Genomic DNA, 21,243 nt, shown 5'->3' with positions numbered 1-21,243 from the left:
TAGCAAGGAGCAAGAGGTAAGGATTACAATAGGTATGAGGAAACTCTGGAGGGTCATGGATACGTACATTATTTTGACTGCAGTGATGGTTCTACCTAGGAACCTAATAGCTGTGTATTTTTAAATATGTGTTTACTGTATGCTAATTAATTATACCTTAATAAAGCTGTTAAAAATAATTAACAAAATTATCTCTGTCCCCAAAACAAAGAATCTACTGTATAAATTTACTCTATAAAGCTGAAGATATTTTAGTAAGTAGGGGAAGGAAATCAGCAAAAGTGGAATGGATTTAAGAGATGCATTCTGAAGGTTTAAAACTCAAAGAAAGAAAAAAGGAACCACACACTCACCAACCAACAAGTGCTCTTCTCCAAAGGTTACTAATGTTATGTTTCATACATTGAAAATACAATTTAAGCCTAAAAATAAACTGTAGAGAAATTCTAGAACATAGAAATGATTTTTAAATTACTAAAGATGCAAAGGTTTACATAAAGCAGTTTATATGGCTAAATTTGAAATGGTTATAAAAATACTTCTGAATGAAAATATTCCATCCACACAATGAATAAAAATACATACCTGAAGCAAACCATATTTGGTTTCTACATCATAAAGTTTATAATCCTTAATGTCTGGGGACACAGGGGAAGGTAGATTTTCCCAATTACCCAGAACATTGGCTAAACTGGCAAAAACTGGTTCTGTGCAAAATGCCAAGCAGTCCCTGTTTTAAAAAAAGAAAAGTATGAATGGTCCTATGTAACTACCAAGAAGGCAGGCAAGTTTAGATTCATTTTCACCATTACTATAACATACTTAGACTAACAAAGCAGAGTCAGGAAGCTCTGTGTATGAATTACACTGGATAGTTACCACTGCGCTTTTTGAATAATTGATATTCTTTATGGAAAACCAATAAATTAATTTAGAATATTGTTATATTACCCTTATTTCTAAGGCTATAATTTTCAGAATATGCTCAAAGGAAACTGCAGACTTCCCAGATGCCTCTGGAGCAAGAGGAGTCAGGACATAGCTCGAGCTCACACAAGCCGGCCACATTTCTTTTTTTCACTATTGGGAACAAATATCTTGCGGGGGGTGGGGGGGCCCTGAATTATGTCACTTGAGACCTTTGTGAGTTGTTGGAGCCCTAGGAAGGCACATTATTTTTGCATCTTTCAGACTGTATTTTGCACCTAGAAACAGTGTGAACACCTTTCTGTTCTTGCTTTGGGAAACACGGTATCCCGTGGGGCCTGCTCTGGTACTTTGCAAGCTCCGGTACTTATCCACCATTGCACATTCCTAGGAGAGGTATGCATGCTGAGTGCTGGCCAGGGGCTGGGGGGTGTCCTGTTTCTGGGTGGTGAGTGGGTGGCAGTGTCCAGGAGTCTCTGGCGCAGGCGTGGGTCGGCAGTGGCCTGCTGCAGGGCTGGGGGCACTGAGTGTAGCAGTGCCTGCATGGGACCTTTTGAAGAAAGTCACCTTTATTATCTTCTACCTCCACCAGGAGATTCCCTGTGAGGCTCAGACGGTAAAGCGTCTGCCTACAATGCGGGAGACCCGGGTTCAATCTCAATCTCTCTCTCTCTCTCTCTCTCTCTCTCTCTATCTTTTTGGGCCGGCATGCCCTCACGCCTCGAGGTTGGATTCTCCTGTAAAATGGAGCTGTAACACTGATTTGTCTAAGAGTTTTAACAAGGTCTGTCCAAGACTGGAGAGCTGTGACCTGCCGAGGCCTTTAATGTCTGTCGACCCAAATCTTTGTTGTGACGAGACAGAACCGAGAAGCATACACTCGCCTGACACCTCTATGGGACTTGATTCACATAATGATGTCTTCCCTGCTGGGTTCCTCTCTAGCTTCCAAACTGCCATCCTACTGAAATTATGGAGTATCACTAATAACTTCTCCCTAGCCAAATGCAATGGTCCTTCTCAGCCTGTCTTTCCTTTTTATTAGGTGGTCTCCAGTGTTAGGGAGTCCTTCCCTTATTTGGCTCCCGTAACACACTGCCAATTTTTCTCCTGCCAAACAACATGTATGGCATTTCTCCTCCAGTTTCTTTACCTGGCCCTTCTTTTCCCTTTTCAAGTTCTGTCATTACTACTCTGTTCTTTTGACTCATGCTCCTGAAATTCATTTTTTCATGGTTTTAATTACTGCCTCTATGTCACTAGGGCTTCCCTGGAGGCTCAGCTGGTAAAGAATCCACCTGCAATGTAGGAGAGCTGGGTTTGATCCCTGGGTTGGGAAGATCCCCTGGAGAAGGAAACAGTTACCCACTCTAGTATTCTGGACTGGAGAATTCATGGACTGTATAGTCCATGGGGTCACAAAGAGTCAGACACGACTGAGCGACTTTCACTACCACTATGTTATTCACCTCCATAGACATCACCAACTCTGAACTTCTGTCTGGCTTACTATTCTATAGCACATTTCTTTTGGATGATTCCAGTGTCATTTCCATATTATTAAGTCATTAAAAACTGGAAGTTACTTTTTTCTTCCATAACGTGTTCCTATTTCCATCAATGCTACTGTAATTTTTACACCAAGCCATGAAAATGCCTTAAAGTAACCTCAGAATTATCTCTCTTCATGAATGCCAATAAAGCCCAAGTTCTGCAATATTTAAATCAGCATAAGGGGAGTTGCAGGGTCAGAGATGGTGGAGTAACTGAGGGCTATGGACTGACATACAGGACCTAGTAAAAAGTTAAAACACCCAGAACAGTACTACCTGGAACACACATAAAAACAACCTCTGAACATTGAATCAATGAAAAGGGCACAATGAATTCTAGTAAATTAACAAGAACCACTTCTTTCAGGCAGGGACTTCTCTTGTAGCTTCCATTTGGAGTAATGTAGTCTTGAGCATAGAATAAACAAATACAGACTCATGGCAAATGTAGGGAAAACTCTTATTAATACTTCAAAAAGATATATACATAGCACATGCAAGTAAATTTTAAAGAAGTAATTAATCCATAAGAACTCAACCCTCAAAGTTTATAAAAATTATTCACTGAAAGTATGTTGCATAGATAGAATGTAAATATAAAGGTTTTTTTTTAAACTATTTTTTTAGTAAGTCTCTAATGTAAATTTTCATAAAATTTACCTGGATTCTTCTAAAGGATGCTGGACAGTAAGGAGTCGAGGGTGTCGTAGTCGAGTTAACTGTTGGACTCCTCGTTTTAGAGAATCGATGATTTGATCCTTTTCAAATTTTTGATATTTGTCGATCAGCTTTTTATCAAAGACAAAAACAGCCACTTCCTAATAAAAGAAATGTGTAATTTTAATCAAGAATATGTAAAAGTAATAAAATTTGAGCTATGGATTATGTACAAACACGTAATGCTATGCAAATTTTAGCACCATTGTAATACTTTTCTGATATCAAAGAGCTGGTTTCTTCACGATTACTAAATTTAAATATTTTTAAAGACAAAAGATTTAGGCTTCCCAGTTGGTGCAGTGGTAGAGTTCACCTGCCAATGCAAGAGACACAAGAGACACGGGTTAATACCTAGGTTGGGAAGACCCCCTGGAGAAGGAAATGACAACCCACTCCAGTATTCTTGCCTGGGAAATCCCATGGATAGAGGAGGTTGGCAGGCAACAGTCCATGGGGTCTCAAAAGAGTCAGACACAACTTAGTGACTAAACAACAACAAAACATGATATATGCTTCCAGGAAACTATTTGAGTGAGAACTTTAAATAGCACTCACACATATACTGCCTTTATAAGTTAGCCTGGCATACACACACACACACACAGTATTAACTCTTTCAATCACTTTGAGACACAGAACAAACAGGAGCTAAGAACATTATGTAATATTATTTTAACTAAAAACAGATGACCTACAAGTTCAAGCTCCTACCTCACTATTCATGCATACAATCTTATTTTAGTAAGTGTTCTAACACATTTTAAAATGCATCTAATTTAAATGTTTATTTTTTCAAGATGTTTTTAGTCTTTAAAAAAAGATGTGACTTCTGAGCTCCTACAGATTCACCTCTCTGAAGGAAGAACACTACAGTTCATAAAGAAAAAGAAACAACACACTCTCTGAAGCATCCATTCATTGTCTTAGGTCAAAGATGAAAGATTTCTACATAGATCAGAATAGGTTATCATCTATCTTAAAATATTTTCTTTGGTCCAAACAGTTAATTAAAATTAACCAATGTCAACAAAGTAGTGACTAGTTAACTAAACTTTAGGCCTCATATTGATATTCTAAAAGAAAACTTAGCCTGTACCTCAAAACTTTTCAACAGAATAGATTATCACCTAATCTCTAGTTTGCGTCTTGCTTCTACTACTTCACTATACAACCCCCTCCAGTAACACGTACCACCTGTATAAAATTCCTATCCTATCTATGTTTATATAACCATTTTAATCTTAAATATGCTAATTCTGTAAAAAGACTACATCAGTTTCAAAGCTATAAGAGAAATATAGCAGAATAAACTCTAAGCCCAGCAATTATCTACTAGACATTACAAGAGTTATTTTATAGCATCTCTAGAAAGAGATTCTAGAAAGACTAATGGTTAGGAAATAAGAGCTTCTTCTAAATAAACACTCAAAAAGGAAACTAAATAGTACTTATGACTAAATAGTAGCTTCAAGTGCTAATAAACTATAATTGAAGATCTATCCATTTCCACATGTTTACATGTTGTATTTGGTTAAGTTTATCTAAATAATAATCTTTTTAATTCTCAATGGCTCATTTTGTATACAAAACTAGCCTAAGACTTTATTTTACTACAAAATATACACTTGCCATGAAGATTCTCAGGAAATCTTAATTTCACTTTCCTAAATTATTCACTATGAGGTACTTCTTCAATGAATGTCTTTCAAAAATAATAAAGAGCAGCAGAAATTGGTTTTTGGAAGCATAAAGACAGAGTAATAATACAGATGTCCAATCAGGTACAATGAAAGCAAAAGTAACCAGGCACAACTAACTTTGTATTTACCAAGTCTTCTTATCTTGCTGTATTCCAGGTTTCATAAATATGTTCTTTTTCATCAGTTTTTTAATCGCTGTTCTAACAACTCTTCTCAGAGGGGTTCAAACATTTAAGCTAAAAATTTTAAAGTTGCACATAATCTGAAAATTTTAATTAATCATCTACTAATGTGAACTTGAAATAACCAACCCTAGGAAAAAATACATAGATAACCCTCAAAGGGCTATATATATAAACCCTGAAAATACTAATATAAGGATTCTTTTTACTTGGAAATACTGCTGTGTTTTTTGTGGGTTTTTTTTTTAAATACAGTGTGAAATTATGATACTTTTTGAAAATCATGTTAAAAACAGTAAAATGTGAAATGGAGGAAAGAACAAGATGAAAACTTTAAATGCAACAGTTTGAATATCATAGTATTTATTTCACTGCCATGTAACAAGAGAAAACACTTTCCTATTTTTAACTATTAAAACCAGGTGTAAGAATCTCCTAGCCCAAAATATCTTACCCAATGTTTACCTCAAAGTCAAATTTAAGATCATATATTGTGCTATAAGGGCTGCCCTGGGGGCTCAGACAGTAAAGAATCTGTCTGCAATGTGGGAGACCCAGGTTCAATCCCTGGGTCAGGAAGATCCCCTGGAGAAGGGAATGGCGACCCACTCCAGTAATCTTGCCTGGAGAATCCCATGGACAGAGGAGCCTGGCGGACTACAGTACGTGGGGTCACAAGGAGTTGGACACGGCTGAGTGACTAACACGCTCACTTCACTTTCATTCTGCTATAAAACACAACTACAATCAAGTACACTATATGCTAAGTAAAAAAAAGCTGAGAGGGTAGGCACGATTCCTTCATCCTCAATGTCACTTTAAGGGGAAAGAAAAGGACAAAGAAGAGTATCCTTTTCCATTATTTTTCCCCCCATTTCTCTAAAATCAGCACTGCTCAACAGAACTTTCTGTGATGATAGAAAGTTCTATACCTGCATTGTCCAATATGGTAATACTAGCCACATGTGGCTATGCAGCATGTGAAATGTGATCAGTGCAACAACAGAAAAACTAAATTTAATCTTAATTTTAATTAATTGAAAAAGCCATATGTATCATATGGCTACCAATATTGCATTAAGTACAGCTCTAGATTATCTATTTTCTCTGATTCTCTTTTAATAAATATGAGGCTACTGAAAAAAGAATTAACATTTTTCAATTAAGGGAGAAATTCAAATGAGGCTTCAGTGCCAAGCTGGTTAGACATTCAGCTCTTCCTTAAGGAATCAGTCAGCATTCCAGACGGGAGAGCTCTGACCTCTGAGGTTTGAAAGAGGCAAAGAAAGAAAATTCAAAATCATATCCATAGACAGCAATGATATACTCTAAAACTACCTTTTTCCTCAAAGCAATAATTTTGCCAAATAAAAAAAAAGGAGTACAGTATCATTTCATAAGAGAACTCAGTTCTGAGTTACATCTAGTTTTATAGTCTCTTGTGAAGAGAGACCAGCTGAAAGTCAGCTGCTGAGAAATGCTATATTAACAATATAGATCTATATTAGCAATATAGATAATGCAATATCTAAGCAATCATCTATTATTTGTGCCTAGTTCTCACGTTCTATGGCAACAACATAAGCTTCAATATTAACAGAGGGTTTCAGTACATGAACTAATGATATAAACACAAACACCCTGAACTCTTTTGATTAAGGACAAAGACACTCTTATGTTATCGCATTCTTAATAAACAACGCAAAATTTAGTAAATGTGGTATTCTTTCACTTTTCCTTTATATAACTGATTATAAAAGTAATTTGTAATGGAATTAGAGGTTGGTCATTTACATAACTTCATGATCTCATTCATAGCTTTCTAAGTACTCAAGGAACAATTATTTTTGGGATGAGCTGCTGGTAAAAGTGAAAACAATGTTCAAAAATGACCAATCAATATCTAAGGTACAGATCAACTTTGGACTTAAGGACTTCCAACCAAATGACAAAAAAACAAGATTTAAGGTCAGGTACAAACCACATGCACTCCTCTCACACACTAGTAAAGTAATGCTCAAAATTCTCCAAGCCAAGCTTTAGCAATACGTGAACCGAGAACTTCCAGATGTTCAAGCTGGTTTTAGAAAAGGCAGAGGAACCAGAGATCAAATTGCCAATATCCGCTGGATCATCGAAAAAGCAAGAGAGTTCCAGAAAAACATCTATTTCTGCTTTATTGACTACGCCAAAGCCTTCGACTGTGTGGATCACAATAAACTGTGGAAAATTCTGAAAGAGATGGGAATACCAGACCACCTGACCTGCCTCTTGAGAAACCTGTATGCAGGTCAGGAAGCAACAGTTAGAACTGGACATGGAACAACAGACTCGTTCCAAACAGGAAAAGGAGTATGTCAAGGCTGTATATTGTCACTCTGCTTATTTAACTTCTATGCAGAGTACATCATGAGAAATGCTGGGCTGGAAGAAGCACAAGCTGGAATCAAGATTGCCGGGAGAAATATCAATAACCTCAGATATGCAGATGACCCCACCCTTATGGCAGAGAGTGAAGAGGAACTGAAAAGCCTCTTGACGAAAGTGAAAGGGGAAAGTGAAAAAGTTGGCTTAAAGCTTAACATTCAGAAACTAAGATCATGGCATCTGGTCCCATCACCTCATGGGAAACAGGTGGGGAGACAGTGGAAACAGTGTCAGACTTTATTTTTCTGCGCTCCAAAATCACTGCAGATGGTGACTGCAGCCATGAAATTAAAAGACGCTTACTCCTTGGAAGGAAAGTTATGACCAACCTAGATAGCATATTAAAAAGCAGAGACATTACTTTGCCAACAAAGGTCTGTCTGGTCAAGGCTATGGTTTTTCCAGTGGTCATGTATGGATGTGAGAGTTGGACTGTGAAGAAAGATGAGCACTGAAAAATTGATGCTTTTGAACTGTGGTGTTGGAGAAGACGCTTGAGAGTCCCTTGGACTGCAAGGAGATCCAACCAGTCCATCCTAAAGGAGATTAGTCCTGGGTATTCATTGGAAGGACTGATGTTGAAGCTGAAACTCTAGTACTTTGGCCACCTCATGCCAAGAGTTGACTCATTGGAAAAGACCCTGATGCTGGGAGGGATTGGGGGCAGGAGGAGAAGGGGATGACAGAGGATGAGATGGCTGGATGGCATCACCAACTCGATGAGCATGAGTTTGAGTAAACTCTGGGAGTTGGTGATAGACAGGGAGGCCTGGTGTGCTGCAATTCATGGGGTCGCAAAGAGTCGGACATGACTAGCGACTGAACTGAACTGAACTGAACAAACCACATACCAGCAATCTATCACAGGACCAAGACTCCTCTTTCATAAAAGGATAACCAAAGCCAAATCAGTCTTTAATATACTTATTTGGGAATAATCTGATTTTGGAAAAGTCGTAATGCATACTGACAATTATAGAATTTTGATACTAATTGGAAAATATGTGTAATAAACTTCACATGTCTTAAAGTCTATATGTTTCACATATAGGGAAGTGAAGTACTTTTGGAAACTAATTTATCTTTTTAAAGAATATATTTCCACAGAGGTTTTAAACCTGGAGATTTTCCAATTCTTCAACAATTCCAAAAGAAAGTGATTAGTAAATTTTAACAATCCTCCACATTTCTCAGAACTATCTGTTGGTTTCTTAATAAAAATACAACTCAAACTACTCTTCACTAAAAGAATAGTCTCAAAATAACTTTAAAATCAAAACCCCAAAACATACTACTGATTATATCACAAATGTATTGCCCTTTGATGGTAAAAATTACCAGGTTAATAAACATGAAAAAATATTACAGAAGTCTGTTTTCTAGAAGGCTGTAGAAGAAAAGAGGGAAGTAAGAATGCTCAAAAAAAGAATGCACTTAACATTAGAAAAGTTTAACTGAGTAGTATGTCATAACATCGATAAAGATAAAAGGAACATGGGAATTTTTATTCTAAAACATTATGCTAAATATCTAATACACTCATTTGCTCAACTGATATGTTTATGTTATTAAGTAAACAAAATTAAATCACAAGATGAGCTGATACATCAAATAATGTATTTGTAACTAGGACATTCAAGGGCATGTTTAAAAGCATTGGTTTTTCTATGACTTCCTTAGATGAATGAAATGACAACTAAAGAACCGATTACTTTCAGCATTTCTTAAAATAAAAATGCATACATGCACAGTATCGTCATTATTAGCATGTGTGTTTTTTTCCAGCTGAACTCTAAACTAAAACTTACCTGCTTTGTTGACTTTTTTGTGCCATTAAAAATCTTCCAAGCTAGCCCATTGCCACCACTGGCAATGTGTCGACCAACATCAAATTCTCTAGTGACAGGATTTCCCATCACAGCACTAGTGACGTCAGCTGTTACTTTTGTAACGGTACTCTTCAACTTATTTAGCATGGACTCCATGGCTGCAGTTCTGGGTAGTTATAGTTACCTAGAAACACAGAAGTACAGGAGAGCAGTGATCATTGGTTCTTACTCCTTTAAGCACTTATTCATTACTTACTTTGAAAGTTTAATATACTCCAGACAACAAGCAAAACAATCCTATAGAGACAAAGTTACATGCTAATTTTGCCTTCAGAGAACCCAATATACTTGAGTCTAGGAGCCAAACTGTGCTTCAACCTTAACTGTCACAGACTAATAAGAGAAAAGACACAGTCACACTTGACACTAACACGAATGTTGCTCAATTATATAACAATGGTACATATTATAAGGCCCTTTAAGACTTGAAGTGGTACAGAGGGTCTGAATCTTTCTTCTCAGTAAAAATAACTATACAAAACCTGAAAGGCTCTACTGTTATACTAAACTATACCAGATGGAAATCTGAATCTACAAAAGGAGCAGAGGACTCTAAAAGTAAAAATTATTCAAGTACATAAAAAACTTATTTTACATTATCTTTAAAAGATAGCTAATCATTTAAAGCAAAAATAGCAAAAATGTATCGCACTTATATGTAAAAGTAAAAATATAACAAGACAAACCAAGGATAAGACAGGGGAAGTGAAAGTATATTTTTGAAATATTCTTATATGTGAGGTAGTATAATATAATTTGAAGTTAGACTGTGGCACATTAAAGACATATTATAGACCCTAAAGCACTACCTAAAATAACAAAAAGACAAACCTAAACAGCCAATAGTGGAAATAAAATGGAACCCTTCAGTAAACTGAGTTAATTTTTTAAAAAATAGGAAAAGAAAAAAACAAAGAACAAATGTTAAAAATAGAAAATAAGTAACAAGATAGTAGAGTTAAATCCGACCATATAAATAACTACATTAGATGTAAATGATTTAAAGCCCTGTTAAATGACTGAGACTATAAAACTAGATTTAAAAAGCAAGACTCAATTATACATTGTTTACAATAAGCCCACTTTACAGGATGATTTAAAAGTTTAAAAATGGGGACTTCCCTGATAGTTTACTGGTTAAGACTTTGGTCTTCCACTGCTCAGGGAATTGGATCCCATATGCTGCAACTAAGTTTAAAAATGTGAAAATACACCGAGCTGGAGTGGCTGTATTAATAACAGACAGAACAGGCTTCAAGACTAAGAGGGACACTTTACAGTGACAAAGTTGTCAATTCTCAAGAAGATATAACAATCCTAAATGTGTACATACTGAACTAAGAGAGCTTCAAAATAAATGCAGCAAAAACTAATAGAACTGAAGGAAGAAATAGACAAATCTTCAAGTGTAGCTGGAGACTTCACAGATCCATTCTTAGTGGCTGGTGGACAGAAAGACCAAAAAGACAGAAAATCAGTAAGGACGTAGAAGTCCTGAACACTGGAGATGTGGGTTCAGTTCCTGGGTCGGGAAGATCCCTTGGAGAAAGGAAATGGCAACCCATTACAGTATTCTTGCCTGGACAGTTCTTCCCATGGACAGAGGAGCCTGGTGGGCTATAGTCCATGGGGTCACAAAAGAGCAGGACACGAATTAGCGACTTAACAACAACAAAGCAAGTAACCTAACCTAAAACACTCCACTCAACAAAAGCAGAATGCATTTTGTTTTCATATGTACATGGTATATTCACTAACATAGACTATATGCTGGACCATAAAGCAAGTCTCAAATGAGTGAAACTACTGGAATAATATAAAATATGTTCAACAAGGACAATGAAATTAAGCTAGAAGTCAGTGATAGATAAATATCTAGAAAAATGCGAATACCTGGAAATTAAACAACACTTCTAAATACTCAAGGGTTAAAAAATAAATCACAGAAAAAATTTTAAAATGTCTGGAAATGAAAGAATGAAATGAAACGAAATTGAGAAATCTGTGGTATGTAGGCAAAGCATGCCTTATAGGAAATTAATAGCTTTAAATGTTTATATTAGCGGAAAAAATTCCAAAATCAATGCTATAAGCTTCCAACTTAGGAAGTTAAAAAAAAGGAGAGAATTTAACTCAAAATAAATTTAAAAAGTAGAAAGAGGAAAATAAACAATAGACTTCAATGGAACAGACTGAATTTAATTTAATGAGAAATGAAAAAGAAAAGCAATGAAGCCACACACTTTTTTAAGATAAATCTCTAACTACATTAAGAAAACTTTTAAAAACACAAATGACCAGTACTGTAAATAGAGGAAATCCTGCAGATGCTAATCCCTTACAGATTCTATAGATTCTGAATCAATCAGGTATTATATTATGGATAATCTTATGCCAGCCAATTAATTCAACAACTTGGATAAAGTGAAAAAATTCTTTGGAAGGTGCAACTACCATAACTGAAGAGAAAGTCAGCATAACCCTATATTTCCTATAAGATGTAACAGGAAAAACCCAAATGACCTTTCTGGCCAACCCAGTAAAAGAAATACATTTCATAACCACAACTCTTACCACAAACAGAACTCCAGGCTTAGAGGGATTGACTGCTGAGTATGGGGTGACTGCAGTCAAGATATTAAAAGACACTCCATCCTTGGAAGAAAAGTCACAACAAACCTAGACAGCATATTAAAAAGCAGAGACATCACTATGTCGACAATGCTCCATATAGTCAAAATTATGGTTTTCCAATAGTCGTGTGTGGATGTGAGAGGTGGACCATAAAGAAGACTGAGTGCTGAAGAATTGATGCTTCCCAACTGTGGTGCTGGAGAAGACTCTTAAGAGTCCCCTGGACTGCAAGGAGATCAAACCAGCTAATCCTAAAGGAAATCAACCCTTAATATTCATTGGAAGGACTGATGTTAAAGCTGAAGCTCCAGTAATTTGGCCACTATTTGCGAAGAGCAGATTCTCTGGAAAAGACCCTGATGCTAGCAAAGATTGAGGGCAGGAGGAGAAGGGGGCAACAGAGAATGAGATAGTTGGACGGCATCATCGACTCAATGGACATGAGTTTGAACAAACTCGGTGAGATAGTGAAGGTACAGAAGCCTGGCAAGCTGCAGTCCACAGGGTTGCAAACATTCGGACACAACTGAGTTATTGAACAACAATAACTAGGTTAAGGCAGAAAAATTTTTTTGACAAAAGTCAATACTCATTCAGTATAAAAACTCTCAGCAAACTAAGAACAGAAAGGAGCTTCCTCAACCTGATAAATAGTATCTTTAAATATCTACAGGAAGGAAGAGAAGAAGTAAAATTCTTTATTCTTAATAACATGATCATAGACAAGAAAGTCAGAAGTAATCCACAAAAACAGCTACTGGAATTAATATGTAAGTTAGCATGAAGGCAGAATATGAAAATACTTTTTTGAAAAGACTACTTTTATATTTTAGAAACAGACAACTGATCATGGAAATTTCAAAATTACCATTTTGAAGGGAGGAATGGCCACGATGGTGGAATAGAAGGAATCTAAGCTCATCTCCTCTCTTGAGCACAACAAAATCAAAATAATCCACTGAAAAGAACTGAAATCTACCAGAAAAGATCCCCTACAACTAAGGACATAAAGACAGAACCACAAAACGGGTAAGAGGAGTGGACTCACGATATAATCAAATCTCCTACTCCCCCAGGATACGAGATATTTTCCCACAAACTAGAGATAATTTTTATTATAGAGGTTCTCTCACAGGAGTGAGTTCTGAGCCCCACATCAGGCTCCCTAGCCCAGAGCTCTAGCACCCTGGGAGAAGGAACCCCCAGAGCATTTGGCTTTGAAGGCCAGGTGGGCTTAGCCACAGGAGTTTCACAGACTTTACTCTTAAAGGATGCACACAAAAATCTCACAAGCACTGAAACCAAGGGTAAAAGCAGTGATTTCCTGGGAGCCTAGGCCTATGAGAAAGTATCTTGTAGTAACTTATAATGGAAAATGACCTGGAAAAGAAAATACATATATATATGTATGTATGCATAACTGAATCACTTTGGTGTATGCTTGAAACTGAACACTGTAAATCAAACATACTTCAATTTAAAAAATTAAGGAACTAAAAAAAAAGTTGACATGCAAAGTAAAAAATTTAAAAGACAAACAGTGATGCAAATAAATACAGCAAATTGAAAAAATAGCATTTCAAGGACACAACATACTTATGAATAAATTTAATAAGATACAAAGGCTTAAAAAAGATACAAAGACTTGCACAATGAAAATAAAATTTTCTGTGAAAAATTGAAGACGACTTAAATGGAAAAAGTTGTACAGACAATACCGTTTGTACAATATCGTTAAGATAGTGTCAATTTTCCCCATCAATCTATACATTCGATGCAATCCAATCAGAATCCCAGAGGCTTTTGTAGAAAGAAACTGACAAGCTGCGGGTCCATAGGTTTCATTAGATTGTCTAAGGGTCTATCGCACAGAAAGAGGTCTAGAGGCCTATCACTCATCAAACCTTCAGCTGCCATGTATTGTTGTCATTTAGATGCTAAGTTGTGTTCCACTCTTGCAGCTCCATGGACACCATCAGGCTGCTCTGTCCATGGGATTTCCCAGACAAGAACACTGGAGTGGGCTGCCATTTCCTTCTGCAGGGGATCTTTTCAAATCAGTGACTGAAACCCCGCCTCCTGCGCTGGCAGGCAGAGCCACCAGGGAAGACATGTGTATTCTTTCCTAAAATTGATTTGCCTGAGAACAAGTGTGTGTCTTGCAAATTTCCCTTAGCCAATTCTTTTTCACAATTTTCTCCCACTTGACCAAAGTAAAACATTTTTCTCAACCATCCTAGTCTTATTATAGGGCATTTCTCTGGGTATACAAAACCTTAGCAGGCATGCCAAAAGGGAAACTGCAATTTGAGAATACAGTAATCCTGAAAATCTCTTAAGAGTAAAGCAAAAAGAAGTTTGGTAGGAAATTCTGAAGGGGCTTGTGCTTTAGTTCATAATGGCAAAATCCTATGCCTTATCTGTCACAGAATCACAGAATCTTAAGAAACAAGATAGTTATTACAGGAGTGTATGGTGAGTGAGTGAAGTAGCTCAGTCGTGTCCGACTCTGCGAACCCATGGACTGTAGCCCACCAGGCTCCTCCATCCATGGTATTCTCCAGGCAAGAATACTGGAGGGGGATGCCACTTCCTTCTCCAGGGGGTCTTCCCGACCCAGGAATCAAACAGCACTGCAGGCAGACGCTTTAACCGCTGAGCCACCAGAGAAGCCCACAGGAGTGTACAGAACAAGCTTATTTCAATTAGTAAGCAAAAACTCCAAGGTTCTGATAAAAACAAAACAATCTAGAAATTAGACATTCTGTAACCATCTAAACCCTTGACAAAAAAAAAATTCTGATGCTATCAACTTAGAGCACAAAAAGTACAATGTCTTACAAAATTTTTAGAGAATACACAAGCAAAAATATCCAGAAGGCCACTGGATGAAGGTGGCGTTAGTCTGTGTCCTATTTTCTCAGTTAATTAAATTATATTTATTTAGCTGTAACTTACTTTCTTCTGTTAAAGATTTGAACTGCCTGTAAATAGAAATAAAAATTCACTTTCCTTTTTCTATTTAATACTGCATTTCTGAAAGCAGTTGGAAAGTGTTGCTACTGGAATTATGAAAACATTTATTGCCATGCCAAGTTGTTTTCTATGAACATCTGCTACTGATTTTGATGGGAAGGTGGAAGAGACATTAAAATCCTATTTAAAACCTACATATCCTCTCCTCTAACTCTGCCTAAGCTATGTATTACATGCCATGCACTTGTCATGTTGGGAATACAGATGTAAATGGAAACATTTCTGCTATTTAGGGACTCAGTTGAGTAGCACACTCTGACCTGCAAAGACTTACACCAGTTAACTAGAGTATGAATGTAACATGCGTTGGGAACATGGAGATGAGCTCAAAAATGAAGTGTTTGTAAATCAACTACATTCCAATAAAAAATTTAAAAGAAAAAAAGAAGAGAAGTGTTTTTCAAGTAGGAGAAAAGTGAAGGAGTTTCCAGAAAGGACTATGCCAAGACATGAAGGGGAGGAAGACTATATATGATGTGATTTGAAAACTATAAATAGTTGAGTATCAAAACAAAGGATATTTTCAGAGTTAGTATTCAAATTTGAGTTGCCTATCCATTAGCCAAGCAGAGTCAACACTGGTGTACCCAAGGTAGAAACAGACATGAAAATTCATCTGGTGAATTATTTAATATTTATTGAGCACCCACTATGTACCTGACACCACATAAGAAACTGGGGAATAAAGAAATAAAATAAAAATAAGCCATGAAAGAGCTTACCATCAAAGTGGCAAGAGGTAGAGAAGTAAACCAATCACAGAATTTATGAAATACTTTTTTTTTTGGTAGGGGGTGCTTACAGATTACTAAAGTTTTTAAAAAGATAGTGCTTAAAAATATGGTTAAAAACATTCTTTGGCCTATACAGAAACCATGTTTAGTTTTACTCAGGAACAGAAACTATGTTTAGTTTTACTTGAGAAACAAAGATTGTATCAGCTGAACACAATCATTCTCTTTATAACTACAAACAGTATATAATTATTATAAGTTGAGCTAGAACCAACTATTTCAAAAGACATCCCTGATTCAAGAAACAAAAAACTAAGAAGACAGCAATGTACAGTGAAGCACACATCACTCAATAAATTACTGGGTACAGAAGAGGTAAGAAACACCAGACTAGGTACAGTAGGAGAAACAAGAAGTAAAACATCGTTTTCATCATTAAGTGTGTATACAGTAAGATTTTAAAAGCAGAATGTGAGGTTACAAGGCAACATATGCTAACGTATCAAATAACTAATTTGAACAATAAGTAAAATTTGAGGAAAAATTATATCCAACTCTTTAGAAGGCACTTTCAGCCCATGAACTAAGTACAGTTTTTACTCTAGGAAGTCAGCAGACACTTGGAAATCATTATAATTAAAAACCAGGAAACAGAGCAACAGCACCGGGGCTGGCAGTGTCTCACTGCTCAGCAACTCTGTCGCTCAGTCCTCAGTCGTGTCCGACTCTCTGGGACCCCATGGACTGCAGCATGCCAGGCCTCCCTGTCCTTCACCATCTCCCAGAGACTCATGTCCACTGAGTCAATGCCATCCAACCATCTCATCCTCTGTTATCCCCTTCTCCTCCTGCCCTCAATCTCTCCCAGCATCAGGGTCTTTTCCAGTGAGTCGGCTCTTCGCATTAGGTGGCCAAAGTACTGGAGCTTCAGCTTCAGCATCAGTCCCTCCAATGACTATTCAGGGCTGGTTTCCTTTAGGATTGGCTGGTTTGATCTCCTTGCTGTTCATGGGACTCTCAAGAGTCTTATCCAGCACTGCAGTTCAAAAGCATCAATTCTTCAGGACTCAGCTTTCTTTATGGTCCAACTCTGACATCCGTATATGAATACTGGAAAAATCATACCTTTGACCATAAGGACCTCTGTCAGCAAACTGACTTCTCTACTTTTAATTCAGCAACTCTAGCCAGAAGAAAAAGAATAACTGACTAGGAAATTAGATAAAATGATAACTAAGCTTATTTCCTCAGGACTGTGACTATTCCTTAAGAAGACCTAAAATCTGAAATACAGTGCAGTTAAACTGAAATGTGTGAAAACCGAAACCCATACAGCACAGAAGTGTTGTTGAAAAAAATGGTCTTCAAACTTCAAAGCAATGATCTTCAAATTCTGGGGAACGTCGAAACTGTGGTGCTGGAGAAGACTCTTGAAAGTCCCCTGGACTGCAAAGAAATCAAACCAGTCAATCCTAAAGGAAATCAGGCCTGAATATTCATTGGAAGGACTGATGCTGAATCTCCAATACTCTGGCCACCTGATGGGAAGAGCCGACTCATTGGAAAAGACCCTGATGCTGAGAAAGACGGAAGGCAAAAGGAAAGAGGGAGGCAGAGGATTAGACGGTTAGATAGCATCACCGACTCAACAGACATGAATTTCAGCAACCTCCAGGAGATGGTGAAGGACAAGGAAGCCTGGCATGCTGCAGTCCACAGGGTTGCAAAAAGTTGGATATAATACAGTGACTGTACAATCACTACTTAAATATGCAGTCAAGGTATTTATATTTTGAGCAGCTCCCCAGGTGATTATGACACACAGTATGAGAATTACGTGATTAAGTACAGTCTTCAGTGGCAGCAAAACCTGGGTTCAAATGCCAGGTTTCATAAAAGCACTATAACCACCAACTAGCATCCCTAACTCTTATTTCCAGTCTTTAAAAAAGGGAAATTGTCACCCATGCCTCAAGTAACTGTTGTAAGGATTAAAGACAATGACGCACACAAAATTCCTGGAACTTTTCATAAGCAGTTAATGAATTCATACATTTAACAAACATTTATTAAGCACTTATCAAGCAAGCACTTATTAAGCACAGTATCAAGACATGAGGGAAATCTCATTAATTTAATACGTATTAATCAGTATGGCAATTCTGCAATGGCGTCATGAGAACATATAATCAGGGGAATGTACCCCTAATTAGGAAAGTCTTCCCTGATGTAAGTTGAATGAAGAGCAGGCATTAACTGGATGAAAAGGAAAGGAAGAGCATTTCCAGGCAAAGGAAGCATCATAATCAAATGCCATACACCTGAAGCAGAACAGAAAGAACAAAATGACTAGGAGAAGTAAAGGAGGCCAGAAAGCAATGTGGAGATGAGGTTGCAAAGGCAATTAAGAGATGTCCAAACAGCCTGTTAAAGAATTTTAGTTTCTCTTAAAAAAAAGTGAAGGGTTTCAGACATGAAGATTGTGTGATCAGATCTGCATTTTGAAAAATCACTCAGTCTGGTGTGCAAAACTATAGGAGCCAACAGTAAATGCAGGTAGACCCTAATTGTGTGCTCCGTGTGTGCTAAGTCACTTTAGTCCTGCCTGCCCTTTGTGACGCTATGGACTGTAGCCCGCCAGGCTCCTCTGTCCATGGGATTCTCTGGGCAAGAATACTGGAGTGGGTTGCCATTTCCTACTCCAGGGATCTCCCCGATCCAGGGATCGAACCTGCGTCTCTTATGTATCCTGCAGTGGCAGGCAGGTTCTTTACCGCTAGGGCCACCTGCTGCTGCTGCTGTTAAGTCACTTCAGTCATGTCCAACTCCGTGCGGCCCCATAGACAGCAGCCCATCAGGCTCTCCCATCCCTGGGATTCTCCAGGCAAGAATACTGGAGTGGGTTGCCATTTCCTTCTCCAATGCATCAAAGTGAAAAGTGAAAGTGAAGTTGTTCAGTCGTGTCCGATCCTAGCGACCCCATGGACTGCAGCCTACCAGGCTCCTCCATCCACAGGATTTTCCAGGCAAGAGTACTGGGGTGGGGTGCCATTGCCTTATCTGTAGGGCCACCTGGGAAGACCCTAATTAGGAGACCGTTAATAATTCAAATGAGAAACGATGGTGGCTGGAACTAGAATACTAGTGTGAAGACCAGAAGCAGACAGACTCAAGAGATATTCAAATAAGACTCCAGCCCTTCTTCGGCCATCGCTGCAGCTCCAGCGGCCAAAATGAAGTTCAATCCCTTTGTGACTTCTGACCGAAGCAAGAATCGAAAAAGGCATTTCAACGCGCCTTCCCACATTCGCAGGAAAATTATGTCTGCTCCTCTTTCTAAAGAGCTAAGACAGAAGTACAACGTTCGATCCATGCCCATCTGAAAGGATGATGAAGTTCAGGTTGTACGAGGGCACTACAAAGGGCAGCAAACGGCAAAGTAGTCCAGGTTTACAGGAAGAAACACGGCATCTACACTGAACAAGCGCAGCGCGAGAAGGCTGATGGCACAGCTGTCCATGTGGGCATTCACCTCAGCTCGTTGGTTACCACCAGACTAAAACTGGACAAAGACCGCAAAAAGATCCTCCAACGTAAAGCCAAATCTCGCCAAGTAGGAAAAGAAAAGGGCAAATAAAAGGAAGAAACAATTGAGAAGATGCAGGAATAAAGTCATCTTGTCTACAGCTTTCATTAAAAACTGTTAAAATGAAGGGGATAAAAAAAGACTCCAGGAAAGACTGATATGAGACAGGAAGTTGTCAAACTTGAGCTCCTATAGAAAGGATGAATGATGGAAACTAGTCACTTGGGTAAGAGGACCTATTTTCCTTGGGAGATAAGTCATGACTTTCAAAAAAAAAAAAAAAAGTCATCACTTTCAAACATGTATGAGTAGTTATTCCTAATTATGGGATTGTTTTTTATAGAAACATTTCAGTGTACATTGTGCTTATATTTTATTGGGTGTTTTAGGATATCAGAGAGAAGGCAATAGGTCTCTGCATGTGTGTAAAATGATCTGAACAGAATGAAGGTCCTTACTTTCCTTTGGGTTCTTTCCTTTAAACACTCGCTAAAAATTGTCTTTTATGACTACAGTTTAATAGTGTCTCAAGAATTCTACTTATACACTCAGCTGATAGATTATTTTAAAACTTTAAAAAAAATTTTTAAACTTAAAAAAATATATATTTAAATGGAAAAAAAAAAATAAGAAACCAACCAAACAAAAAAATAACCTGTAAAGTCCAAAAGGAAGCTTCAACCACCTGACTTTCAAGCTGTTATCAGAACGTGAAGGGCGTTTTATTGTGGCAAGCTGGTTTGGTGCATTAACCTTAAACCGTATTAATATTCCAGAATGAAGAGCTTTGCGAATGCGATTTAGGAAACTTCTTACTCACAGAATCCAATTTGTAAATTTTTTGACTCCAGACTTTGATCTATAAAAATATTAGTTTGCAACTTAAAACTGTGTCACTACTGACCTGGTGCTTTTAAGTCGCTTAAGACTGGAGCCTCAAGAAGACTGTTACGGGAGCTGACTTGACAACATTGGTTCCCTTAATTACTGACCACAGGTATGTACTCTGTCGGATCCCAAGTTTTTACAAGCTTCATGGGTCTCAACCTTCTTCCATCCTTTCTCTCCCACAAAGAAAAACAGGAGCGCAGGAGCCTCGGAGAGGGTATTTAACAAAACACCTGCCCCACCCACCTCACAAACAATAACCTTCCACTCCAAAACTAAAGCTCCTGTCAGAAAAGGACGCTGGGCCGGAGGGCCTCAGATGGTAACCCAGGTTATCAGAGGCGCACCTCAGCACTGAGGGGAGCTCTTCTCACCCAGTCCCGGAGGAGTGTCCTATTTCCCAAAAGGGAACCAAAGATCTCCACCGCGGAAACCCGAGCTCCTGAGCCCGAGCAGGGGGCTCTCCCTCCAGCAGATGGCTCCAGCCCCGGGTCTCCAGTCGCTTCCAGGCCTCTTCGGGAGACTCGGGCCTCCCAGATCCGCTCCCCGCAGCTTGCCGCTCCCCCAGCCCGGCTTCGCGCCAGGGCGCCTACCGCCCAGTCGGCCCCGCCTGCAGCCAGCAGGCCCGTCACCAGGCAACAGTCGCCAGCCCCGAGGACCTTGGGAGGCCTACCCCGCGCGCGGGCCCTTCCCCATTCCTTTTTCTCTGCCTGGGCAGCCCAGGCGGGTGCGCGACCGGTGAAGGAGGTCGTTCGGTGCCCATGGGCGGTCACTCACCTCTTCCCCTTCTCCCTCAGGTGGGCCGGCGCTGGGTCTCTTTCCCCCCACCCCCCGCCCCCCAAACGCCTCTCGGCTGCTCCTGCTCAGCCTCGGCGCCTGGCCGCTGCCGCCCGCTTACTCCATAGCCTCCTACACTCTCGCGGCCTCAAATGCTGGAACTCGAGGAGGGGAAAGGGGAGGGAAGGGG

General features: G+C 38.7%; 1 protein-coding gene and 1 pseudogene across 2 annotated transcripts in view; one reads left to right on the top strand and one right to left on the bottom strand.

Moving 5' to 3' along the window:
- SCYL2 (SCY1 like pseudokinase 2) overlaps window positions 1–21,243 on the bottom strand; it is a 49,925-nt gene extending 28,682 nt beyond the window's left edge. Inside the window, exons 1-4 of one of the 2 annotated variants that reach the window (XM_065937524.1) lie at window positions 21,054–21,243; window positions 9,318–9,522; window positions 3,141–3,298; window positions 586–730 (exon numbers count right to left, since the gene is read on the bottom strand). In XM_065937524.1, coding sequence (XP_065793596.1) covers window positions 586–730; window positions 3,141–3,298; window positions 9,318–9,494 — 480 coding nt within the window. In that variant the 5' untranslated portion in view covers window positions 9,495–9,522; window positions 21,054–21,243. The remainder of the gene's footprint in view (window positions 1–585; window positions 731–3,140; window positions 3,299–9,317; window positions 9,523–21,053) is intronic. The other variant, XM_065937532.1, reaches the window with a different exon arrangement.
- Window positions 19,036–19,472, top strand: LOC136159134 (large ribosomal subunit protein uL24-like; annotated as a pseudogene).

This window comes from Muntiacus reevesi, chromosome 1 (assembly GCF_963930625.1).
Source record: "Muntiacus reevesi chromosome 1, mMunRee1.1, whole genome shotgun sequence".
In the NCBI taxonomy this organism is placed as follows: domain Eukaryota; kingdom Metazoa; phylum Chordata; class Mammalia; order Artiodactyla; family Cervidae; genus Muntiacus; species Muntiacus reevesi.
Note: the sequence above shows the minus strand (reverse complement) of the source record. Positions and strands in the feature narration are given on the sequence as shown.